This window comes from Diadema setosum, chromosome 13 (assembly GCF_964275005.1).
Source record: "Diadema setosum chromosome 13, eeDiaSeto1, whole genome shotgun sequence".
In the NCBI taxonomy this organism is placed as follows: domain Eukaryota; kingdom Metazoa; phylum Echinodermata; class Echinoidea; order Diadematoida; family Diadematidae; genus Diadema; species Diadema setosum.
In genome coordinates, this window is record NC_092697.1 from 31822505 (window position 1) to 31850473 (window position 27969).

Consider the following 27969-nt stretch of genomic DNA (forward strand, 5'->3'; position numbering starts at 1 on the left):
AACTTTGAGATCTTTTATACTCTTACAATTCTGCAAAATTTTTTATCACTCTGTGACAGGAAAAGCTGCAAATCATCTCACATATCCAGCTAGGGGAAACCATAGAGAGCAAGGATGGCAGAGCCAGAGGGTGATGTCACGCCCAAGGAGGCAGAGAGTGCCCAGGTAGCGGAGAAGGAGGTAGACACCAAAGGGGATGCACCCAAGACCCCGGAGAAGTCGGCCACACCCGCTAAAGGTGGCCTCGCCCCTCCCAAGGCCACACCCAAGAGTCGAGAGAAGAGTGCCTCAAAGTCCAAGAAGGGGGGCAAAGGTTGGTGTTGTCCTTTACTGCATCAAGTAGCAACCATCTTTTACTTCCTGTCCCACTGTAAACTTAGAAACTGCGTGTTGATTGACTGATTTTTCATGTTGGGCAATTTCAGAGAAAAATCACTTTCTGACGACCCGGATGGTCATCATATTTCTATAAATATTTCAACACATCTCTCCCAAATATTTGCATGGTTTAGTTTTCATGCAAGTTTTAGCAGAGAATGAAAGTTTCCACACTGCAAATGATTTCCTGTTTACTAAATTACAGTTTGTATTGTAGTTGTATCAATTTGCGCGCTTTGTATACAATATCATATATGTCTTGTGGTTTTCACGGTTTCTTGTCATTGTCATTGTGATCTCATTGATAGATGATCTAGAGACATACTTTGCATTTCCTTCATTGATAAGATGCAGAGTCTGTTGTCAATGATAAATGTGTTGATTCTGTGTGAGAATGAAAGTATTTTGTATATTTATCCTGTTAATTAGCAGTAGCAAATTAGACTGTGCATGTAAAGCTATAGATCACAGTTCATTTGTACTACTGAAATCACATTTGCAATGAATCCTCTCTTTCTCAGGTAAAGCAAAAGCCGAAGAAGCTCCAAAGACCCCTGAGGCTGAGACAACAGACGCCAGTGGTATGTTATAACCTAGCTTGTTCATTTCCCCAAAAACTCTTTGTATAGTAACTTTTTTTTTTCAGTATGTTCTAAAGTAACAAGAATACAATGCTAACAGGTCCTGATGACTGGAAAAAGAGGAAGAACATAGATGGAAGATTTAATATAATACCAAAGCTGTTTCCACTGGTCTTTGTACTTGAATAGTAGTAGAAACTGATAATAGAACATTGTTCAAAATCAACACTAACTGACTGAGAAATAGCATGCTCAATTATGTGACTAACAAAATTTCTCAAGTGAAACACATGTACTTCACGACAGTTTTGGGTGTCTACTGTCATATGTCAAGAGCCTCAAGTCAGTGATATGTGACCCGCTACAACAAAAGGATCCTAAAGTCGCTGACGGCTGAGCCGAGAAAATCAAGTTTGAAGTCACATCATCAAAATTGATCAAAACAATCAGATTTCTGCTTTTGGCGTAATTTTGTAGTCTAATGTTTTGTCTATCATCTGCCGAAATTTTGAAGCTAAATGATCAAAGGAAAGGCAAGAAATCGGCGTTTTTCTGGGCCATGATTTTTTGACTTTCAACGTAACAGAAACGTGTCCGAAGATTTGGATTTAGCGCCGCAGATAGACTCCGCCCCTAGCAACGAGGGGGTGATCTTATTGGTCAGTGCGTGGCATCCTGATTACTGATTGGTTGTGCGTAGACCGCTGGCGCTAAGCTTGAATGAACATCGCGGAGGTCGCTAGGAGCATGCCTTCTATTGTCAAGCAGTGAAAACTGTCTCGCCTCACCTTAATCATGATAGCGTGGGAAGGAAAACTTTGAAGGCGTTCTTCTCGAAACTCTGATTTCCTCAACCACTTGGCATGCACCAATAAAATCATCGATATCTCCACAACCGAGTACTTTTATAAGTTGTGAAATATATGAAATTAAAGTAGAAGAGTAAGAGAATAATTGCCATTTTCAGAAAATTGTCCTCCCCCGACTTTCGGATCCTTTTGTTGTAGCGGGTCACATATGTTTTCCTACATGATTCTCATTCCTTCAGGATTCAAAATTACCTTTCACCTGTCTCCTGCAGTGACAAACCTGGTATTACCCATCAGTAATTCTATAATTAGCAACTAATGACTAACATCGTTCCAACAATTTTATTGAAACAGCAAAAGAAAATGATAAAACTCAGCAGTCTATTAATCATGGCAGTACTTTCCTGTATTGCCAGTCTTCAGCAAGATTTTGTATTTCTGTTTCAATTTTGCTGTTCTACATGATGACAGAAATAAAAAAAAAAGAAAAAAAAAGTGTAGTCAAGCATTAAGAACAATATTCTACCTGTCTACCCCTATGTAAAAGTGGAAGAAGAGCAAAAAATATAAAAAAATAAATAAATTAAAAAAAAAGTAAAAAAAGAGCAATTGTCTCTATATCAACAGCGCTTGGACTCTAACTCTGTTTGTTATTTCTCTTCACAGCAGATGTACTGCCACCCAATGTGGTGCCTCTCTTTATGGCCTCCAAGTCCCAGGAGCTCTTCAAGTGTGTGTGTGACGAGGACGTCACCCAGGAGAACCCCAACAAGCTTCTCAGTAAGGAGGAGATCGTCCAGGACATGAAGACCAGGGCAGCTGTCTCCGATTTCTTTCCCGTCAAGCAGGCCATGCTGGTAAAGCAAGCCCTCCCTTCCTCCTTTTTGCCCTCCTTTAATACCCCTGCCCCCTTCAGTCTAATCAATATCGCATGTCTTGTTTTCAGTCACGTCAAGAAAAGAGACATAGCAACATGTAACATCGAAAACAGTGAAAATATCTATGAGTCAATCCTTCAAATAAAGATGAATTAAGTTTTTGTGAAATGCATTACAATTGTCCATAGCAGGATTCATTAGGTTTAAGAGTATTTTAACAGATTCCTTACGTGCAGTGCAGTGTATGGATAGCTTAAATGGAGTGAAAGAAAGTGTCTATGTATTTCTATATTTTACAAAGGTTGACTCCCGTATCTTGTAATTAATCGACTTGAAATCTTATTAAACCGGGAGAGTCTACTCCCTGCCTTTTCCCCAAAACAAATTTACACTATGTTCTGAACTTTTCATGACAGATATTAGGACCACAAACATTGTTTGTATTCAGCAATTATTGTTTCCAGTGTTGATTAAAAACAAAATCAAAAGGATACAGATTTTCACTTTGTTTTGTGTGGAAAAAGATTGTCTTCAAGTGTATTATTTTGTTATGATAAGATTTCAAGTTATTTGATAGTCAATGATGGCACTCATCTCTGTTTTGTTTTGTTTTGTTTTTGTACAGGACTATGATGGGGAGGAGGTGCTGATAGTCTATGATCCAGACTTCAAGTGGGGACAGAACTTCATCGTGGCCCTAAATGAGGAAGCCAAGCAAAAGCTCCTTGCTGTAAGTTTTGAATTTTTCTCAAACCAAGTTGTAGGGTTCTTACTTTAAATTTCAATTTAATTTAAAATCCTACTTTAAATAACACAGAATGACCGGGCAGTTGTATCTTAGATATAGACTAAGTTCTGTTGCAAGTACATAATATCAGTGCTTTGCACTGTGCATGCATATATGTGTATAACCCTCTCTACTGCATCTTTTGTTATGACAACAATATCTTGAACATACCAGTGCACTGTTTATAAAATCTTTCCAGGATTTAGTTTTGTATTTGCAAAACTAGCTTCGTAATTAAGCTGCGATATGTCCGGTTTCTGCTCTGTGGTCAGTAAAGTACCCAGGATATTGTGTTTCCCAGCGAATAAAGAAATCCATAGTGTCACGGTGTTGTGGTTATATCTCAGCGATAAATGCGTATGGAACATGTGAGGAATGTCAGTGTTTGATGAGGCATAGAAGAAAAAGAAATGCAATTTTTTTTTTTGTCTGTATCATTGAAGTGAGATGCTAAAGATGATCAACATGATTGCGCTATGCGATCATGTTGATCATCATGTCAATCATCTTGTTGATCATCATTTCGATCATTATGATTGTGCCATGCGATCTCTCTTCATGTAGTCCTGCCCATGCATATTATGTTTGTTGGTAGGGTAACATCCCCAGTATTCGGTCACTTAAGCTTTTTTGCAATATTTTTCAAACTAAAATAATACATACATACATCATATCTACAGCAATGTATGTGAAATATATCAAATTTCTTTAATCTCAACTTTCATTTCGTTAAATATCTCACAGAATTGCACAAAAGCGCGAAATATTTCACCTTGAAAATTCCCCAGTATACGGTCATCGGCTCCAGTATTCGGTCACACGATGTGCGCGTTCAAAGTCAATGCGTGTTCAAGGCAGCTGAAAAACGCGCGCGCGTGCTACCTTGTTGGCGCAAAATTGCATCGGGGAAGTTGCGGCGACCGTTGGTGACCGAATACTGGGGCCTCGGCACTTGCATTCAACCCTTGTACATTGGGACACTGTATCGGCACGTACAGACATTTTGTTTTTCTTTTGCGTTTTTGAGGATACCATTACACTCCAAGCTTGCGATAAGCGAAAAATCCCGCGAGAGAACGGCGTATTTCTCGATTTTTAGCGCTTTTTCGGCGACCCGTACTCTTAAAACTGGGCCTTATCCGCGCGCGCTTTTGGAAAGTAGCGCCGATTCTGCACTTTTGACGGTAAAATTTGGGATTTTGGATGGATTTTTGGAGGGGGCTAAGGGAGTTTCCTGTTGTGAATGAGTGTGCAAGTATGTGAATTAGTGTGATTTGCGTGTGTTGTGACAGTTGAACTTACTGGCTGGTGACTAGTGATAAGTGACCGAATACCGGTGCCTGACCGAATACTGGTGCCCTTACCCTACCTCTTCTCTGTTTTAAGCTCAGAGAAGTGGGATACACTGTATTTAAAGGGATGGTACAGTATTGGTGGAGATGAGAATTGAGCTTTTAACTTTTTGTGAGATAACAAGAAAACACTTATGAAATAGTACAGAGCATACCATTTTAAGAGGAATTCAAAGTTTATTTGATGAAAATCGGGTTTGGCATGAGTGAAACATCCAAAATCAAAGTAAAACAAAGCGATTGTAAAAAAGTATGGGTCCCACACTTATGAGAATCGCTCTGTTTTGGCTATCTCAGCCATTTCAAAACCAATTTTCATCAAATAAACGAATTTCTCATGGAATTACATGCTCTTTCATATTTCATAAGAGGTTTCTCATTATCTCACCAAAAACTGTTAGAAACCTGAAATTAGGTCTCAACCAAAACTAAACAATCCCTTTAAACACCATAGGGTATCAGGAATGAAACTCATTTAACTCCCTTTGTCAAAGCTCTTGATGTATGTTCATTTGCTTTCCTAGTGGAATCATTGCTCCGCTTGATAATGTCCGTGTTTTTCTGGGTTTTTTGTTTTGTTTTTTTGTTGCTTGTGAGTTGGTTCTTGCTCTCCCGTGTAACCCCAAAAAAGTACACCTTTTGGTATTGAATTGGACAAACATTTTGAGAATTTTATGGAGGTCACTTCAGTAACACTATGCATAGACCATCCACGGCAATATCTGCATCTCTTATTCAGATCACATCCTGAGTCTGTGTGTCACTGAACACCAGGTATAATTTGTATTTCTCTGTGTGCTACCTCTTAATAGATAGAAAGATAGATAGATAGATAAATAGATAGATAGATAGATAAATAGATACATACATACATACATACATACATACATACATACATACATACATACATACATACATACATACATACATACATGTACGTACATACATACATACATACATACATACATATATGGAAAGATAGATAGATAGATAGAAAGATAGATAGATAGATAAATAGATAGATATTGTTCTGTTTTATCAAAAGGAAGGTACATAGCAGCCCAGAGGCTGAATTGCATGTGTTTGATGTAAATGTACAAACAAAACAATACCATACAATAATAATTCACATTAAACAGATTAAAAAACAAAGAGCCTTATACTCTTATACATGCTAATCTTTGATTCATGCCGACAGGTCGATGAGAAGAAGGATGAAGGAGGAGAAGGCGAGGAAGGTGGAGAAGGAGAAGGTGCGGAGGAGGAGGTGGACCTCACCATCTACCGGTATGTGCCCCCCGAGCCCAAGGAGTGGATCTCCCAGGGGAGTGAGAAGGAGATTGAGGATGAGGCTGTGGTGGAGAACAGAGAGAAGGTAGGTGGATGGTAATTTGTCTTTCAATTAATTCTTTATGTGCCACGTTCACACGTCCGACTCAGTCGACGGCCAACTTCGCATATTCTGCTCAAACGCACAAACCCGCCCAAACCGATCGATGAATCGCCAAATGCAGCGTTTCTCGCGCTTTCGTTCCTCTCCCGTATACAAGCTTGCATTTTATGTTGTGATGGACTAACAAGAGGCGTTCCGTACTGGATTTGCTTGTAAATTCTAAGTTTCTGTCACTATTTCGTGTGTAAAAGACATGCCTTTACAGTAATTTAGCTACTAGTCATTAAAAAAAAAAATAATAATCATAGATTTGTCATATGATTTACATCAAAGCAAAGCTTGTCATTTTCTCGACAACTTTACTCACAATGTGTCCAGCTCAGCAGAAATCTATGGAAGTAACACTGATTCTTAAAACAAAATGTTTTCTTAAAGCACGACAACGTTGGTGTCTCAGAATAATGTGGCACACAGGGGGTTTCCACCATGTCACATAAAGATTTAACTACCGGTACTTCATGATCACCATATGCAGTTATGTCAAACATGCATTCCTGGTTAAAAAGTCATAGAACCTGTAGGCTATTGGTCCAATAGAAGCGAATAGGTCAAATGGCTTCAATGTGGAAAAAGGTAACTGGGAAACCCATAGAATTTTTGTAGGTCTGTGGGACCCACAGAAACGAACAGAAAACAGCTGATAGACCATTAGAAAACCCACAAATCCTCTTGGACCAATAAAAACCCATATAGAATCCTAATGGAACCACAGAAATTTGGAATCCATTACGAGCAGTAAATATCACAGATAAATCGATGTAAAAATTATGAAGAACATGATTGACCCGTTGAAGACGAGTCCCGAGTATACTCAGGCAGGTGTCTATGGGAAATGCGTGTTGTATCAAAATCAAAACGTCCTCAACGGGTTAAACATACTGGCAACTTTCATAGCTCTATTTGTCAATGTAGAACTTTACGTAATATCAACAAACTGAAAGACTTGCCTGTGACTACAAACCTGTCATAACAGTTGTGAGTTTCTTTCATTTATATACCACCATATCTCACAAAGAGGCGTGGTATGAGCATACTAGTAGTAATATGTCTTCCTGTGACAGCTGGTATTTGAATGGTTTCCGTTAACGCTGTGAGCTGTCATCTTTTTTGTATTCATGTAGTACTAAAATCGGGCGACAAAATCAGCCTCAGAAATTCTGTTGTTAGTCATGTAGACTGTGTGAGGTTGTTTGCTTAGTACATATGTAGGTAACTTCAGTGTTGCATTAGTGACCAGCAGATGGAAATACCACTATGCGGTCCCCCCCCCCCAAAAAAAAAAAAACAAACAAACAAACAAACAAAAAACAACAACAACAACAACAATTACCCATCTCTTTTTGACCATGAATTATTTCAATAGTACGCTCTGTATGTGTGTGTTAGAGAAACATTGTAAACTCAACTTTGAATGTTACCTTGAACTTGACACAGAAGTAGCATAATAATGTCAATGGCAGTCCGCATGTAATCTTATTTTTGTTTTTGTTTTTTTTGTGGTTGTCGATCTACGACAGCTTTCGTTCACCATCACTCGTGTGAGGCGAGACTTCGGTGCCCCCGTAAATTTCTCGGACCGAGGCCCGGATGACGTGAAGGACGGCTACATCGAGTGTGCATCATACGAGGACAAGAGTTTCAATTTGAAGAAGGTGGAGTTAGACTTTGCCATCCAGGCTGTTCCAACGTACACGGACAACGGCACTCAGACAGACTGGTGAGCACAGCATGGGAGCTTTGACCCTTGAACCGCAAGCACTGCACCCTCTTGAGCCAGAGGCCCCCTCCCCACCCCCCCCCCCCCACACAAACACACACACAAACACGCACACTAAAAACATTGGGTAGCCCCTAATTCATACTTGATGATGCAGATGTTATTTTTTGCATCTGTGTTAAATGTTGACTTTCTGTTCACTCCTTTTTACATTCTTTGCTCAATTGCCTTCCAAGTACCTAGGGAGGGTGTAATAACATGTAAATGACATAATATGAGCAACAACTTTACATTCTTTAAGGCTCTTTACAGCCATAAAAAGCAAGTGAAAACAGAGACTATGTAAAGTTATCAAAATGATGATATTCTTGAATTGATTTCTGTTATAAATGTTGAAAAAAAAGAATCCTCTGTGGTCTTGAGCTTTTAGAACAAGCCTTTTTGGGAAATAGTTTGAGCCATTTTATAATTATCAAACAGGACAATGTAATACTGTAAAATACAATATTTTCGCAGCATGAAATTTTCACGAATTGGAGCCGACGGCTTTTTTTGCGGCATGACATTTTCACGAGTTGCCTCTAACATTCAATGCGTATAGTGTAGACAAGAACTTTCACATGCATTTTAATTTTGTGAATCTTGGCGCACATGAAATTAGAGAAATTAAAATGCACGTGAACATTCCTCGTTTTACAGTAGTTCATGTGTGTTTTTCTGCAGGAAACATCCATGCAATAAGGCCATACAGTATGCGCCCAGAGAATTCAATGAAGAGGAACGGGCCAAGATCTCAGAGTCCAAGAAACTCGCAGAGTTCATCGAAAGAGTCGCCCCAAGGTTTGTCTGGAAAACATGAGAATGATGTCAAGATGTGGTCTTGATTTTTTGCCTCCAATGTGTATAAAATGTGATTGACACACACATAGAGAAGTATGGCATATCATGTGTGAAGTGCAGGATATATCTCCTCATACTGTTCCATCACATTAGGAGGCCATAATTTCCTTCACCATGCGTCTTGCTTTGGATAGTCAAACTTTTTTCTTTTCTTTTATTTTTGTAAACATGAATGCTTGTCATTTTACAAGTGTAAGCATTCCCTCGCACTGTTTCCCAGTTGAGCAAGGTAGAAGAAGACTCTTCATTCACACTATTGTGCCACTTTTATTAATTACTCTCTCTCTGTTACCTTATTAAAGGGATCTCCAAATACAGATGTGAAAATTCCAGTGCAGCACTTGTATATCATCACCGTGAAGGTTATTAACTTTGTATGATGGGAATTATTGTTACAAGTTGCAATGAATTGTGGTACATTCAACTGATTGAATTTATCCCCGTTATTCCTCTCTTACCTTAATCTCAGATTTGACTTGGCATTGCAGCAGAATGAGATCATGGACGTCTTCCTTGATGACTGGAAGGCTCTCGCCGACGAAGACAACGCTTTTGGGAGCAAATCGGACAATTATCTCAAGGTGGGCTGTGCAGCTGGTCCTTACCTCAAGTCTAAGCTACATTTACTGGAATGTCATGACAATTTCAAAGCAGAATCTTTGCTCTACTTTTTAGTTTTTGTGTCAAGATATTTTTCTTTAAATCAAATTGATCCAGGATTTGAATAGAAATTGTCAATTTTGTTCACTTCAGAAGCAAGGTGAATGTGTTTTCAATGGTTGTAAAAAGAAGTGCCGTACAAGTTTCATGCTCTCTTGAAACTTGACATAGGAGTAGAAAACATATCCAAAGGTATAATGATCATAAATGTGAGAATAAACCACTACAGAAATGATTCAATGCAGTGGCAGATCCAGGAGGGGGCGCACCGGGCACATGCCCCCCTTTAATTGTGTTTTCTTTGTTTTTACATGAAAGAAATAAAGAAAAACATTGAAAGGGGTGGAAATACATGTTTTTTGTTTTTTTTTTGCTTGGCAGCTGATTAAACCCAGAAGTGGTAAATTGCTTTGCACCCCCCCCCCCCTCTCTATGGAATTCCTGGATACACCCCTGCAATGGCATGCAATTGCATTTGTTCTCACAACATAGTTCAAAGTATTGCATATACTTGAGTGTTTCATCACCATGACTGTCATGATACAGTTTAGTGAACAAACTTCTCTGCATTTTTAAAATGGGTTGTTACATTTGGATCAATCTGGAATTATGCAAGCCATCTTCAATGTCTTCAGTATCTTCATTGTTATCATTATCATGCTCATTATCATTATCGATGCCTTCATCTTTGCTGTCTTCCACACCATCACATTGTTTTTCATCATTGTCAGAATCATCGCCACTGTCATCAGTGATGCTAACATCATCACCATCATCACCATCATCACCATCATCACCATCACCACCATCACCATGGTCATCATCATCATCATTATAACCATCATCATCACCACCTTTATCATCATCATCATCATCATCACAATAATCACCATCATCACCATCATTACCATCATCATCATTACCATCATATTACCGTCATCACTATCATTACTACCATTATCACAATCATCACCATTGCAACCATCATATCACCAACATCATTATCACAATCATATCGCCATCATCACTATCATCATCACCATCATGCACTGTCATCACCATCATCCTGTTACTGGGATAATCATTAATGTTCTCAAGGTACTGCCCTTTTCTCCACACAGGAATACCAGTCCTTCACCGACCTGCAGTTCAGCAAGGACAAGGTGCTGACCGCGGTGGAGTGGCATCCCACCATCAAGGGGGTCATCGCCGTCTCCTGCGCTGAGCGGATGACCTTTGATGACCGCGTGGACCACGCCTCCAAGATCATCATGAACCCTTCCCTCATTCTGCTGTGGAGTTTCACAGACCCAATCCACCCACAGGTAATATGTCATCGAAATGGCTCCCTAGACCTAGACATTGATATTTCGTGCCAGCCAATCATAGCAGACATGATAGTAATTAGATTTATTCTGCAAGCAATACAGAAGAGGCTTTGAATTATTAAGGATGACCACAGAGAGAGGGAAAAAAAAATTATTGTGAAACCATAATTAAAGATACCTTACTGGTACATGCTTGAGGAGATGATCTGAAATTCTAACCTGAAAATTTGTTCGTGGGAACATAGATTAATTACTCATCAAACATTTGACAGACTCCCATTAAAGGTTGCTTCACAAATTATTCCTGTTTTCACCAGTTTCTTCAAGGGACCAATCTGTCTTGCCACTTCAGCAGTCTTTATAAATTTATCATGAACCAAAACATAGTTTGAATTCTTGATATGTCCTTCTACATTTTTGAAAATCAATAAACTATTTCTACCTTTAACCACTACCAAGGTGCTACTAGAAGCTCCTGACGACATCTTTGGCTTCAAGTTTAACCCGTCCGACCCCAACATCATCGCCGGGGCCTGCATAAATGGTCAGGTGGTCATGTGGGACATCAGCAAGCATGTGGACCGTCTCAAGAGCAACCAGCGAGGCAAGCAGAGCAAGAAGAACTCCATGATGAACCTGGTAAGAGAGATGGTCCCTGGGCCACACCCAGCAACAAATCTTGTGAAAGTCCCTCCTATCCATTTTGAAGTTTTATTTTTTGTTTTTTATTACTTTTTTGTGCCTCTATTTCAGGAACCCAATTCATAAACTAGTCTACAGTCGTCTTTGACAATGAATGATGGTGGTTATCACCGGAGGAACTTAAATTGCTCACAGCTTATTATTTGTTACCTTGTTGTTGCAATGATATTTACTGCCACTTTAAGCTGCAATTGTAGACTGATTCATGGAATGTGGGCCTGCCAATTTGCCCCCAGAAGGGAGAGAAATTTTGACTAAGGTAATTTTAAATGTATGCATAGAGTATAATTTGAGGACATGGAGGTCACAACTCTTTTTGTAATTCAATGGAACTTAATGTGTGATCTATCATCTATGATTCTTCATGAAAAATATGCGGATGGAAATGAAAAGTGACATTGTATTTGCGTTGAACAAGTACACACACACATGAAAATTCTGCTGTAGTAAACAGAATCTGAATGGGCACAAAATATGCTTTGCTCTCTTAATGATAATTTGCCTGATACATTTCCAAAGTGTGTGCTCAAACGTGTTGCACTTTCAAGGGAATGTCTCCTTTTACAGCCCTCTAACTTTGATTGAGGAAAAGTATTTGAAGCATTTTTTTGTGTGTGTGATAAAAGGGAAATTTGATGAGATACCTCTGTTTTTACAGTGTCCCAAAGTAATGCACATTTCAGTTTTAGTTTTACACAAATTGTAGAAAGTTTTTTGTGTGATTGAATGTGAGATTAGCCAGTCTTATGAACCCGTTGAAGACTGATTTTTCTATAACAGGCATTTCCCATTTACCCCAGCCCAAGAATACTTGGAACTAGTGCCCAATGGGTTATGCTCTTCATTGTTGTAGTTTGATTTGAGTATTATTGCTGGAATATTTGCACATTATAACACAAAAAGTAATATCATGTAGCATAACAGTACATGCACATGTAGATATTAATCATGTAATCAGTTAGAGATTGGTAGATAATCATTAAAAAAAAGTTTCCAATGATATGGTTTGTAAGAAAACAGTAGCCACTCACATCTTGATAATCTAAACCAACATCTGCACACCTTCTTTGTAAAAGTAATCGAGTTCCAGTTTGACTGAATCATTTGAAAAGAAACAAAAATTGGAGTACAATTAGAATATCTGTATGTTTCAGTGGATATTTTTTCTGCTTAGATCAGTTGACTTGTCTTTATTAAGGTACTAAAATATCAACTGTTTCCTATACAGGCTGTAGTGATATATGAAAAGATGAAATGTATATGTATTTGTATGTTTTTGTTTTTTTAAATTCTCTTTCAGTTTATTCAGTAATCAAATCATTTTCCATCATATTCACATGTCAACAAACCATTGTATCTGTGAAATGCTGTAGCTAGAATAATGGTCTAAATTTCTTCCTCTTAATCTTTTGCCATTCCTAACAATATTGTGTGATATCTTTTCTTGCTCTGGTCTATCCCTGTACTTTTTCCCACCCAATTTATCCCACTTCATCCACTGTTGCATGTTCTAGCGGTATGGTAGGGGCAGAGACAAGGTAAAGAAATGGTCATGCATGCATTATTATATTCATCTTTCCAGTATCTCATTTTGTATTGACTTACAATGCACTTTACTTATGCACAGTTTTATTTTTCTTTCAGCATGGTTCTTACATCAAATTTTGAATGCAGTCACTGTTTTTTCATATTACTGTTATTTTTTTTAACCTCAACCAAGATTTTTGCACTTGGTGCAGGGAATTTCTAACCCCTACTTTCAGTTTAATACAGTGTATTCTGTTCACATTATTAACTCATGATTCTTTCCCATAGATTGAGCTGGGAACGAATTAGTTCTTTTTATTTTCATCGAGCCTTGACACAAGGCGACAGACACCAATTATTCACATATCTAATCTTCTCTTGTATATTTTCCTTTGATATAGTAAAGGGAAAATGATATGCACACCATTGTATTCATTCATCTGTTTATTTATCTCTGATGCACAGATTGTTGGGAGAAAGGGATGGGGGACATTTGTAAAGTGTCGATGGATGACATTACACCAAGCATATGCACTGACACCCACACACACACACATGTTAACCTGTTCAGGTTGGTTTGATTTTATTACAGCACGCATTTCCCCTAGACACTTGCCCGAGTATACACGGGACTCGTCCTCAATGGGCCGAGACTGCAGTATCTAGAACCTCAAGCAAGAAAGTTGTAATCAGGAACTTTAAGCTGACTCAAGATGTCACAGAGGAGATGCATGCTTAAGAAGCTCTATACACTCTCAAATAAATATTTATCACATAGTTTTATGTTGTATGCGTTTCTATATGCATGATTGTCAGATCGCTTCCACTCCTTGAAATGCTGCAATCTGAATTTTTATTCACATGCATGTAATCCACAAACACCTTATGAGTATCCGAACCTTTGGCATTTCAGAACAAAGTCACAAAGTCATCAATATATAGGGACTGAGCCTGTAGAATAATACCGGTACACCACCAATATTAAAGATACTCAAGTAATCCAGACATCCAGACATTTTTTTTTTTTTTTTTTTTTTTTTTGGGGGGGGGGGGGGGATAATAAACAACCTGTTGTAAAGAATTCAACTCAACCTGTCCATTGTAACCTTTTTGCCTCTCTGAACCCATTCTCAATTTCTGTACAGCTTGACCTTGTTTTTTTTTAATCTTCATACAAATTTTTTCTCATCAAATTTTTAATGTTATATCATGAAATTTTTCGTAGTAGTTAGACCCTTTCCCATCAGGCTTTATTTGACTTTTGTCTCTTTGTCCTTTGTTCACCATATTGGTTCACACAATACATAATTACATATCAATTTTATTTTATTTTATTTTATTTTTATTTATTTATTTATTTTTTATTTTTTTTATTTATTTATTTTTTTTTTTTGGGGGGGGGGGCGGGGACTATATGGAAATATGTGAACTGAAAAGCTATGCATTCAAGCATTACCGATATGAACCTACCTGTATGTTGAACAAATTTCTTCAAAAGAAAAAACAATATGAAAATAGTACTGTATTTTCAGTGCATGTTGCATGATCTATAAGCTGAAGCATGCCAAGATGTAATGGAGTATAAATTCTTTATCAGTCTTGCATGAGGCAAATGTCACAGCTCGCAAGGATGTTGTTGTTTTTTTTTTCTCCCCTTTTGTTTCTTTGTCAAGATTTCTTGCTGAAAATTTGGTTTATGTCAGAGTTAGCTCTTCTGGCATAGCATATGGTTCAGGTGCAACATGTGTTCTTGTGTTTGGGAGTGAGTGGTTGATAAAGGAATATTAATTTTGCACAAAAGCTTTTGCTGTTAAGTTTTGTTTTCGATGGATTTTATTCATTTCTTTTTTTACACGAGCTGGGTCTGCACTATTTTTGTTTTGCATTCTTTTGATGATTTAATTAAAGAGAGAACATGACAAGGTATATCCTGGAATTCCTGTTAATGTAGGCTCTCATGTTATATATGTTCATGCACAGAACTTGTATGCAACATGATTTATTCACTTATTCTCATCAAATCTAGATGTGTTCAATTTAGATCACTGTGTGATGACAATGGAATATATTGGTGTGTTTTTACCTGAAAGCCGTACATGTATACTGAGAGAGATCAATGCACTACTGCTGATATAGTAGTTAACTTTCTACATTTAATCAAAGAAGAGATTAACTGCTAGTTTACAGTTATACATATTATAGAATTTCACATAAACGGGTTTGCAGCAAAGACAATACTATTTTTATGAAGATAGTCAATCACGTCTTATGTGGCGTACCTTGAATGATGCAATCTTTGAAGTTATACTGCACGCTGTTCTTCTTTATTTTTTTCTCATTCAAGCGGTGACTTGTTCCTGAGCGTTGTGCTAAAACCTTCCTTTAAATTCTTTGTTCATACCAAAGCCCGGGTTTGAAGATGAAAACGCTGACAAGACTCCAGTGGTGAGGTACTGTGCTGTCTCGGCCATCGAGCATAGCCACAAGACGGCCATCTGCGACATCCAGTGGGTACCAGATCACATGGAGGTAGGACGATAAGATGATTAATTCTCCCACCCATGCGTTCAGTGGAACTCAATGACCAACAGGCGTTCAGGGTGTTTATTGTTTGTGAAGATGTTTACATTCTTAAAAGGCATTATTTACCATTCACAGATGAAACAAAAACCCAGCGTTAGTGCTTCAAAATAGTTCTAAAATGTGAGTTAGTAAACGACCAATGCAAAAATGTTCATCAGTATAATCGATGTTAAGTATTGTTTAATATACTAAAATGTGAACAGTAGTTATAATAAAATTGTTTCTAGACAAAACCCTATACAGTTATGGTGTATTGAGAAAAATAGTGATATCTCCTTATATTGTAAGCTTCAGTGCAAAATTTTTATATGGTAGGGTGTTTTGTGATACAACTGACCTACACATATGCATCAAATGTGATAACTTGAACATTTTTTAAATCACTGCTCCCAATGGTAAACAATACCTGTAAGGTGTAACAGTGATGTATTTGGTAATATTTATATAGTTTTTTGGTTATATCGTACATGTTTGTTTTATTCTTTATTTTTATTATTTTTTTTTTGTAAGGCAGAGAAGGGTGGGTGGAAAATCCAACAAGAAAAAAAAAAGAAACCTGATATCCTTTTTTTTTTAAGGCAGTGAAAACATGTCACAGAATGGATAAGAAGAGAAAGCTTTGACAGCAAGGATTTCTTAAAGATCACAAATGAAATAGTATTAACTCAATTATGCTTTTCTTTGGCACCCAGTATGTTTTCACCACATATCTCTATTTGTGTTTGCAGTAACCTAGAGTATAACTTTGGGCATTTTGCAGTTCAGCATATTAGTCTTTCAGAATGACATTATCAAGCTTTAGAATGAAAAGTTGATTATGATTAAACTCTGGTTTTATATCTATTAACTATTGACATAAAGAGAAACAGGTCTATCTTCCAATGCATGGCTAAAGATTGATCCCCTGGCCATTGTGCATTTTTCTTGTTCATGTGCAGATCACTCGTGTGGGGATGGTCGTGGAAAACAAACAGCAGTTCTGCCACCAAATCTTAACAGCCTCACCAGATGGGTAAGACAAGATCTAATCTTCTGTCTTCAGATCATCTCAGAATGATAGGTCTTTAGCTACAAACAATTTCTACTTCCAGCTCCTAAGAATTCTGTAGTCTCCTTTGCTTGTGAATCAGACGATGTTTATTTGTTACAAAATTGTACAATTGCAATTGTTATAAGTGTAAAACTTTCATTCGTGAAATAATATCCATTTGCCAGTTAGCAATATTTTACTTTTGTGGGGATAAAATGTAGAATTCATAATAAACTTCTGGTGGCAAATATTTGGCATAGTATTGAAATCACGCTCATCAAGTATTCCTGTAAAGTGTGTTCATGTGTGCATTTCTTTGTTTTTCCAGATAGAGAGAGAAATGTTATCAATTAATGCATATATCATTTCATGTTTGGAATGCTCACATAGTCACACACATGACATACTTAATTGTAAACTTTGCTATGCTCCTGTAGCACTTTATTTCACATGTTGTTGTTTTGGTATGTTTCCCTGTTCCGGCAGATATGTAGCCATATGGGACACACGTCCTCCCAAGGGCCAGACACCAACAGTTGACAACAATAAACAGGACAACCCACTGGGCGTAGCAACAACCTTCAAGCACCTTGATCTCACATGGAAGCCGGTCATCAAGGTGAGGAAGGGGGGGGGGGGGTGGTCAAAGGGTAGATTGGCACCTTTGGTGCTAGCTGACCCAAGACAAGGTAATGTCCACTTAACAAGTCAAGGAACTAAGTGTTTTGTATGTGGGTATAGCACTTTCATTGCCTTTGAAGGCTTAAATGCAGGACATTTGAAGTTAACTTTTCAATCTAGTATATGAAAGTGGTGGTCCTGAGATTGACTTGTAGAGCTTGTGTTGACCATGGAGAGCGGGAATATTACAAACTATTCATCGTCAATTGTCCATACCAGCAGACTATCATGACCATTGAGAGGCAAGTTTGAGGGATTTCTTGTGTATCTGTTTTCCCTAAATGAATACAAATACATGGTCAGGACCTTAGGAGTTTAGCGGAAGTATGTAAAGGTAGTGAAATGAGAACTGGCGATTTCAGTCCATCACAGTCATGGAATGTTTGGGATATTGTCAAATTAATGTAAGAGTGCAAATGTTCATTCCAGCCTCCAAAAGTCATGGGGGAATGGCAAATCCCTATGTCAATATCATTGTCCAACGCAAAAATTAACATGTTTGAATTAATATTTTATTTGATGATAATTAACTGTCATTATGAGCTTTACTCCCTTTCTGAACATGTTCTAGATTTCTCTTTCGAATTGACTTGTTTTGTAATCTTCAGACATCGTTCGTCCACTTGACATACAACACTTTTTGTCAATTAGTGCAACAATTTCTGTGTTACTGTAACAAGGAATACTCAGTGGATGTGATGGTCAAACACATTGCTGAAGAAAATCTGCAATTCGCTGATATCAAATACTGTCTTGTCTTCCATTCTAGATTCCCATCAATCGAATGGAGGGGAGCGGGGACTATTGTCCGACACGGGTCAGCCTACAGGAGAGACAAGGAGACAGAAGTGTCTGTAAGTGATGCAGTCAGGTTTCAACTCATTTACTTTGGCCTTGGTTCTAGAAATTTTCTCCTGATCAGTTTGCATCTCTCTGTAAATTCTGTAAGTGAGCCTTATCATCTATAGACCGTTGGGATGCCATGTCTCTGTCAGATCAATCAGGGCAATCTTTGTGGTGATGGTTGAATTCTCATAAATCAAAGTTCAGTCTACACAAACAATGTTCTGTTGATGCTTACCAAGGGGCCATATAACATCACAAAGTGATGTGAACCACGTGCCTCCAGAAGAGGTACTGTAATACACAATATTTTCGCAGCATGAAATTTTCATGAATTGGAGCCAACGGTCTTCTTCGTGGCATGAAATTTTTGTGAGTTGCCTCTGACATTCAATGCATATAGTGTTGACGAGAACTTTCACATGCATTTTGATTTCACGAATCTTGGATCGCGAAATTCACGAAATTAAAATGCCCATGAATATTTCTCATTTTACAGTAATCAATCCTAGTTTTGAGTTTTTCTATCCTTACAGCCTAATGATATTAATCTTGCACAGAATGCTAGTTAGAATTCCAAATGCTTTGTCAATTATGTGCCTTGAAGTGACGACGGCACTTTTCTGTGTTCCTTGCCCCCTGCAGTGGATAAGCAGCCAAAGAGTGAGATGGACAGGAAAGACAGCAGCATGTCGGGAGGACTGGGCATGTCACTCACGGGCGGCTCGGCCAAGGAGAAGAAACCACTGGAGGCAGCCACCACCAAGTTCTTTGTTGGGACACAGGTGGGCGTGACCTTCTTCGGTCTTTGCTGTATGAGTGGTTCTTCTTCCTGATTATTCTTTTGTTGTTGTTGTGCTTCCTTTTCCTTCTTCAGAAGAAGGATATTCTCATCTTCTTGCAAACACAAAGCAACCAGATGGGTTCATGAATAGATGAAAAATAGAGTAAAATGACAAGGTGGTTTGCTACATTGACTGGGTAAGTGATTATGTGATGGTAAAAAATGGATGGGAAAAAAAACAGATGTCCGAAATGTGAATCTACAACCAAGCAACTAAGAGACAGAGACACTTAGAAACTAATTTGGGAAACGGAACAACTTTTAGTTTGTGATGTGGATCATACTAACTATATCATCCTGAATAAGCTGGAGCACCGGTATTGTGTACAAGGAATCCCAATTTAATTGAGGTGGCCAGGACCACCAGTTTAACTCATAACTAGTAATAATTATGTATATGTGTGTGAGAGAGACAGAGAGAAGAAGAAGAGAAAGCAAAAATATAATGGATCTCTTCTACCTGTGGTGATCCTTTCCCTTGGTAGGAAGGAGAGCTGGTGTATGCCGACTGGAAGCTGGAGAAGGATACAGACTCGGGCCGCCTGCAAGCCCCCAAGCCTCAGTTTGCCAGCCAGATCCACGACAAGGGCATCGAGGGCCTACAGAGGTCCCCCTTCTTCAAGGACCTCCTCCTGGTCGTCGGGGGATGGACCTTCTCCCTCTGGAAGGAGGGCAAGGAGGTGGGTTGGTGGATGGGTGGGGACTGTCATGATGTCAGTGAGTGGGTATGGCCATTGCAGGGACCTTCTCCCTCTGGAAGGAGGGCAAGGAGGTGGGTTGGTAGGCGGGGGCTGATGTGATGTCAATTTAATGGGTGTGGTCTCCCTCTGAAAGGAGGTGGGTTTGTAGGCAGAGGCTGACATGATGTCAGTTTAGTGGGTGTGGCCAGGGACCTTCTCCCTCTGGAATGAGGGCAAGGAGATGGTTTGATGAATGGGTGGGGATGTCAGTGGGTGTGGCCATGGACCATCTCCTTCTGGAAGGAGGGTAAGGAAATGGTTTGGTGGATGGATGGGTGATGTCGATGAGTGAGTGTGACCGGGAACTTTCTCCCTATAGAGGAAGGACGAGGAGGTGTGTCGGTGGGTGGATGGAAGCTGTTATGAGGTCAGCAAGTTTGCATGGCCAGTGTGGAGAGTAATGGGCTCTATTCAGTGTATGATTATAGTGTGGGTTGAGGGTCGAAGGTTTATGATTTGAGTTCTTGTGCCAGCTGTTTTGGGGGTTTGTTTTATGTTCTATACATAGGTTATTTTTACCTTTTTTTTTAAAAAAAGACTTTGATAAAAGTATGATCTGTACACGCTCATCAACTTTTTTTTTCCTCTTTGTCTTGATATACACCAGTCCACACATCCTAAACAACATTACTTAAATCCACCATGCAGCTCTTATAGAACGTGACTTGTGTGTTTGTTGACAGCTAAAGGTCATGCTGTATATATTGCAGTTGTGACAAAGCAAACAGAAAAAGGAAATTATATCAGGAGTGACAAATTAATGTCAAAAGATAGATGATTGCATGCGTTTGGATATAGTTTGGCAATGAAAGTCGTGGACATAGACAATGGACCTGGGTTAAATTAAGGATAGTATGCGCTTGGGCTGTTTATAATTGGGTTAAGAAGTACAGTAATGGTCAACTTCTAAATAGCATTGCCCTGCAGACTTTATCTAAGTGATTCACTTTTACCACATCAGTAAAGAAAAGTGTCATAAAAAGGACAAGAATTCATTGTTTTATTATTTTCTTTAATGTTTCAATACTCTATCCCCTAGTTTGGACCTCTCTTGGTATCGGCGGGTGCTGCTAAGCCCCTGACAGCGGCATACTGGTCCCCTACCCGTCCGGCTGTCTTTTATCTTGGCACAGCGGAGGGCAATGTGGATGTCTGGGACCTGCTGGACAAGACTCACGAGCCGTCCCTCTCCCAAAACATCTCAGCCGCTGGCATCACCAAGATCTACCCCTGGGTGCTAAGCAGTAAGTTATCAGGCAAAGTGCCCCGAAACGTACAAAATGATACATGGGTTAGACTTGAACCAACGCTCTTCTCATTACTGGATAGGCGTTGTGTCCACAGGACCTCCGAGCTTGCACCCAACATCCACTGCTGGTTCTGATCCTAATAGCAGCGGGTTCCGCCAATTTATTCAAATTAATGAATTCTAGCATAGAGTAGTTTTTATTACAACTGAATGACAAATTGCCCTTCATTGCCATAACTAAACACCGATTATTCAGTCAGTCAGCCAGTGCTGCTGGAATGCATTAATCTAAATGAATACACAGTACCTGTTGCTATAAGGATTAGAACAAACACCTGGCTGTCGGGCCCAAGCTCAGTGATCCAATTGATATGAACCCTGTCTAGTTACCTGGAGATCGTTGAGTGGAACCCGAGTACATGTATCCATGTTTTTTTTATCATGGCTACTGCTAAAACACTATATTCGGTGCTTACTTATGTCAAAGAAAGGCAACTTGTCAATCAGTTGCAATAAAAACAACTTGTTGCAAGAATTCATTCATTTGAATACAAAATACAATTGTCTCTTAGATATAATTATAATATAATTATATTTAATCGGTAGATATAATTCTTCGCCGAAAAATTACCATGGATTTGACAAGTTGATACAGTTTAGAGCACGTGGAGAGGCATGTTCTATGTATTGAATACAGACGAATCCCGGTATACTCGGGCAGGTGTCTATGGAAAATGTGTTTTGTAGCAAAATCAGCCCTCCTCAACAGATTAACAGACACTTACCCTTTCTCACCTCTGTCCATGTGTGCAGACAAGCAGCAGCTCTTGGCAGTGACTGATAAGATTGGTACCCTACACATCCTGGAAGTTCCCTGGACCCTGAGGAATCCGACACCGAATGAGGTCAGTCTCTATGGGGGTCACCCCACTATAAGCCAGTTCGGAGTTCCACTTTGCGCATGAGCAGAAACAAGGTCATTCGGACCAACAGGCATGTTGGTTTTTAAATTTACTGGGATAAGCATCTGTGATGTAATGATTATTCATGTAATCCTTATAAATGCTGCTTGCCAGCACATCCACCTGACAGCAAAAGTGGTATTTGGCAATATCAATAGAAAGAGATTGTCAATACATCCAATGCAAAATAATGAAATGGATGCTTTCTCAAGTGTGAATTGACAGATCATTTTGCTCATCTGGTCTACGCAAGTTTATTCTTTGTTTGAACAGGATTGGTGAATCCCATAAATTGTTAGGTAAAGCTTATGCATTATGTCGCTCTGAAAACGAGTGAAGTGCCCCTAACCAACTGAGAAAAAAGAAAGGTCATTCGTACCAATGTGCCCATGAGCTAACTCCCAACTGGCTTATTCCACTACCGGCTTGTGCCTACAAGAACATTACCACTGACTACCAAAGTGTGATGTCATAGCCATTCATTGCCATGGAAACTGGTTCTAAACAACCTCACCTGGCCCAAGCGTTTATGCTCACACCTGGTTCCAACCCAAATACATAACAAAAGACTGTGACATCATCACTTTGATACTCTATTATAAATAAAGGGCATTCCAATCACAGCATATCGTTGCTTGAGGGCTAGTAAAAGGCAAATTGGCTACATTCTGGGTCAGATGTTCTTCTTTTTTTTTCCTCTCTCTCTCTCTCTCTCTACTCCAATGCCACACCCTGCACCAAAATATCAGAGTTATATCTAACACCTGTAGTGTGGCCTGATGCATATTGGTCAATGTCTTCTCATACAAACCCTTCTGGTTCATACGCCGTGAAGTATTGCCCTACCATGTTTTCACTCTTCCAGTCTGGAACTCCTACATTATCTTCTCTTCTTTCTTTTTTTCTTTTTCGTATCATAAGGATGCCTATTCATTCCTTCTTCAAAGGAGACGCAGTGTAATTTACTGCGCAATCCTGTGATGTATCACATTTGCATCAAATCCATCACCATGAGTACAGCCAGAAGATGACAGTGTCTTTAATAACCTCTCTTTCTGGTTAACAGATCTACATACGGGAAAGTAAGCCTTCAATGTAAACTCAAGTAGAAAATTTCGTAGGGATTGCGAAGGGATTTTCCCTCATGCAGAAAATATATAATGTTACATATATCATATGTTTAATGCAATTACATATCACAGCCTCACCCCTGAGTAGTGAAGGTATGACTCTGTAGTACAGAGTTTCACTTTGATTAAAAAGATTAAAATTACTGCACCGAGAAATGTGCAGTGCTGTGGCCACGCATCAATCATGCATGCCAGCGTGGAGCAGGGTGTCCCACAAACATCAATCTATCTGATCATACGTGAATATCATAGACTTCTTGTCACAGACACAGCCTGCTTGTGCCATCTCTCTCTATATGAAGAGCTCATTTGCAAAAGGGGTTAGATCCATTTTTGATGAAAATTTAGTTATTAGCATCACTGCACAGAATTCCAGTTGAGTTAGCTACAGTGAAAATTTCAACTGCAGACAACCATTTGAATTGAAATTATTGCAAAATTAGATTTAGATTTTCCATACACTTGTGTACAAATTCTCACAAATAAACCTATTTTTCTCTAAAGTACTAAAAATGGATCTAGCCCCTTTTGCAAATAAACTATTCATACATACATGAAATAATTTGATTATGCGGTGAGAACTGATAATCATGTCGGTCTTTCAAATGAATGTTCATGCAGTCACTTTCTTCGTTTTTCATAATTCATGTATCTGTTTGATTTGTAATAGTAACCTTTATATGAATAAAAGAGACATATTTAATGAATGATACATCCCCTGTAGATATGTTGCATTATCTACTTCTTTTCATCTTTTTTATTTGACAAATACTTGAGAGACTGTACTTTTATTGTGCACATATCAAATCATTTTTCAGTGCAAATAGATGTGCGTACATTTTAGTGTTTCTAACAGAGCCCCCCTGGAAGGACTCTTTTGATCCAGTTAATGCATTACCCTGTATGACAAACAAAAAATTAATCATGAATGCATATATGAAGCAGGCATGATACATGCTTTGTACATATGGATATGTCTGGTATGTATGCATACATGTCACATTTGTCCCACTTGTCAATGACCAGCTATTGGCTAAATAATCTTCCACTTGTGACAATTTCAGGCATTATTTGTCCAGCAATATAGATAAGGAGATTCGCGCTTCAATCAAAACCGCTAAACCAACATCACTCACTCACTGCTCTAAAGTCACCGCTGTATTTCCCTACACTTCCAGATGGTGATCACTGATATTAGACCTCAATGTTTACCACTAAAATGTGATTACGTTTATTTTCTCCCCTTGCCAATCCTCCAGCTCTCAAGCTTTACCTACTACATCGACCGAGAGGTGAGAAGACTTGACTACCAGCAAGAGAGAGCCAACTTCCACGTGGATAACAAGCGCCGCCTGGATCAAGAGGAGGCCCAGAAAAAGGTGAGCTGGTCCAAACTTTCTTCTCTCTGACCACTGCCCTCATTTATCCCGTCTTTAATGTCAAGGTTTGTTGAACCACTGAAGTGGACTTACTATGAAAAAGAATTATGTATGCGCGGTACATTCTGCATTCTCATAGTTTTCACAAATTTTGCAAGTCCACTATTAAATATTCATGAAATTAACAACTTGCAAAAATATTGCTTTGTAAAGCAAAAGTGCTCTGTGTATTGTCTCCTAGGTTAGAAAGTGCTCATCTGAAAAGGTACTATACTTATTTCTCACAGGGCCCCTGTGGAAGGACTCTTTTAATCCAGTTAATGCATTACCCTTTTATGAAAAACAAAATTGTAGGTTCAGCCACTTGTAAAATTGGCTTACAAGTTCCACTTCACGAAATGTTATGCCCCCAACATGATATGGTGTATACAGTATGCAGATTGCTTGAAGAGAATTGCTTCTTTCAGTGGTAGTGATAATTGGCTTGTAAAATTGGCTTACAAGTTCCACTTCACGAGATGTTATGCCCCCAACATGATATGGTGTATACAATATGCAGATTGCTTGAAGAGAATTGCTTCTTTCAGTGGTAGTGATAATTGGCTTGTAAAATTGGCTTACAAGTTCCACTTCACGAAACGTTATGCCCCTAACATGATATGGTGTATACAGTATGCAGATTGCTTGAAGAGAATTGCTTCATTCAGTGGTAGTGATACGTCTAAAGAGTTTTGCACCGGCATCATATTTCCAGTTTTCATCATCCGTAAATAGATTCATTGAGAAGAGTCACTGCTGTTGATGTTAATCCCACATCGAAAGACCTTTGTACTCTGATCAGTATTCTAGACTCCCTCATCTACATAGAAGAGATGATCAGTTATTTTCCCCAACTTCAACATGACATCATTTAGAAAATGAAAGGTTTTTACACTGAGTAGTGTCTGGACATTGCCTGTGCGTCTATATTGCCACTGAACAAAACTCGGCCAAGATGAGAAAAGGTAGAGATATACCCTCAGACCTCCCAACCTATCTGACTGAAAAATGGGGATGATTTGACTCAAAAATAGGAAAGAAAGAGCAGTTCCCATAGGAGTGTGTCGCAAAATTACCACGAAAAATAGGAAACGCCTATCGAAACAAGAGCTTGGAATGGTAAGAATTCAGATTCTTTCCACCAAATTCAGAAAGGCTGGGAGGTCTGTACCCTGTACCCTGTACCTGACTGTGCGCTCGACAGCGAGGGCGCTCTTAACATCTGAACAATTATTATTTCTCTTCACCTGTAGATGGCGCAGCCGGCCGAGCCGAGCATGGACGAGGTGGAGAACAAGCAGCGGGTGGAGTACGCCGACTTCAAAGAGGAGGAGAAGAAGTTTCTGGAGGACCTGGGACTCCTCCAGGTGGAGGAGGAGCCTCTCCCGGAGGTGTAGTCAGAGGGGAGGAGCCAAGAGGCTCCGCCCATCACGTAGGCACGTGTGTGAGATGGAAACAAGACTCGTACGATGACGAAACCAGTTCATTGTGTTAACGAAGTGGTGATGAGTTCTTGGCAATCACAGTCACTTGAGAGAAAACTCTGAGGGATTTTATAAAATGTAAGTGGATATGAAAATGAAGAATGAGGGAAAAAAAATGTCTGTAGTATCAGTGCAGGGTAATATCATAATTGGGCTTGTTATTAATCATCATGGGCGACAGATTGGCACTTTGCCAATTATCCACTCACTGTTACAGCATATTACCGAGATCTACCAGAGGGTAGTGAGGCCTTAAGTATTGACCTTTTTCAAGTCTTTCTCTATAATTTTCTCTTCATATAGCATCCAACCCGGACTGCACGCATCGCAGTTTCATATCCAGAAACCGGCAATTGCGTGCTACATGATAGCACTTAGCTGTGTTTACTGACCTTCAAGAGCCATGCTGATTTACAATGGGGTATGTTTTCAGTCCGAGGTCACGTTTTGTTTTAGCCTCTCCTAACCAGTGCATGGGTTCATGGCGTTACAAAAGATTTTTCCTCCACTAACATGTACCAGTACTTGTTCAAATGGACATTTCAGCAAAGGCCCAATACTCAGAACACACAAGTGGCCATTCGTTTTACTTGCCCAACAATGAGTGTTCATATTTCCCTCGGCAAGCAGGTAGGTCAGATTATAGCATCGGGTGTGATACTGGCAGCTAGCTTACTTCCTAATCATTGTCCATCATGACAGGCCTAATAATAGCCACAAGTTTGAGAGTGCTTGAGGTCTCTGAATATTTTCAGACGCTGTAAAGCGTGACAGCAAACTTTACAAAACTGGCTGTCTACGGCAGTAACGATAAAAGTATTCCTTGGGTACACAACCAGTTTGCTTTGTCGCAATGAAGTGGTTGTGTATTCCTATCCTTTGTTATATACATCATTAGAAACCCAAAAGTGGTGGCACGGGATGTAAGGTTGTGTTTGCTATTTTTTAACAATTGTCGATTATACAACACCCACACGGATTCTTGGTGCCCAATTGGTCGACTGCCTATTGCGTGACCTTCGCTGAAAGTGCCATTGCGTGCTTTCACCATCCAGTTTGCAATAGCTGCCAAACTTTTTTGGATAGGCTAGCACAGCCAAACAATTGCTCTTCGCCCAACTTGCAGTTTTCCACAAATGTTGTGCCATGAGAAATGGCTGTAATTATAATACCAAATCCTTCACATGGACCAAGCCCATAGATGTCCGAGGTGTTGTAGAAACATACAGTAAATTGCCTTTGTGCACATGATAAAACAAAGATTTCAATTCTACTTCACTGTGCGGAAGAGTGTATCTCATCTCTTACCAATTCCGAAATTTTGTACCATCGCACTTGGCACCATACACAATTCGTCAATTTGACCCTATTTGACCCTTGACTCTGGCTGTACATTGTATGTGTGTAAAATATGTTTACATTTGACTCATTGGCATAAATGGGGTGAACGAAAGTGTAACATACACCATGTACTATGAATCATTGTAAAGTGGCTTTGTATCAAATGACATATTACACATTACCTCTTTCCTGTATGGGCTAATCCAATCTGAAATTCTCTCCCACATTTTTCTCGCTAGATTAAAGATAATAAAAAGTTTTGGTACCTCAAAAGTTTCCCTGAATTTCCTTGTCTTGGTTTGTGTTTCAGGTTAAAGTACGTTGTCTGTGAGAATTACTCGCCCCAAAGTGCTCTCATGTCTTAGTAATCATGCAATAATGGTTTCGTACCAGAGCCATCGTGGTACCGCGGCGAAAATTATAGTACAATGTATGTGTATTGTACGAAACCACTGACTGCGACCAGCACCGTGCAGCCCCATACGCATAGCTAACAGCGACCAGCAGCCCCATACGCATAGCGTAATGGGGCTTCGCATTGTAGCATTCAGGATCATGAAAGAATTAGTATCGCGGGTAACAGTCGATTTAA

The 27969-nt window shown here is 39.2% G+C and overlaps 1 protein-coding gene across 1 annotated transcript; it reads left to right on the forward strand.

Annotated features, from left to right (window-relative positions):
• Positions 1 to 48: 48 nt before the first annotated feature.
• Positions 49 to 27949, forward strand: LOC140236848 (dynein axonemal intermediate chain 3-like). Its single transcript, XM_072316785.1, has 21 exons — positions 49 to 313; positions 900 to 959; positions 2435 to 2625; positions 3272 to 3376; positions 5984 to 6160; positions 7756 to 7955; positions 8679 to 8795; positions 9325 to 9436; positions 10637 to 10840; positions 11303 to 11482; positions 13060 to 13083; positions 15479 to 15601; positions 16594 to 16667; positions 17172 to 17304; positions 18136 to 18220; positions 18855 to 18994; positions 19539 to 19733; positions 20833 to 21037; positions 21856 to 21947; positions 24394 to 24513; positions 25806 to 27949. The coding sequence occupies exons 1-21, from the start codon at positions 115 to 117 to the stop codon at positions 25947 to 25949; spliced, it is 2880 nt and encodes a 959-aa protein (XP_072172886.1). The 5' UTR covers positions 49 to 114; the 3' UTR covers positions 25950 to 27949.
• The last annotated feature ends 20 nt before the right edge of the window (positions 27950 to 27969 follow it).

Excerpts from the sequence above, each read along its gene's own strand:
- LOC140236848 (XM_072316785.1), top strand. The coding sequence starts at position 115 with ATGGCAGAGCCAGAGGGTGATGTCACGCCCAAGGAGGCAGAGAGTGCC. Across the intron at positions 2,626-3,271 it reads CCGTCAAGCAGGCCATGCTG|GACTATGATGGGGAGGAGGT; the intron begins GTAAAGCAAGCC and ends GTTTTTGTACAG. Across the intron at positions 7,956-8,678 it reads AACGGCACTCAGACAGACTG|GAAACATCCATGCAATAAGG; the intron begins GTGAGCACAGCA and ends GTTTTTCTGCAG.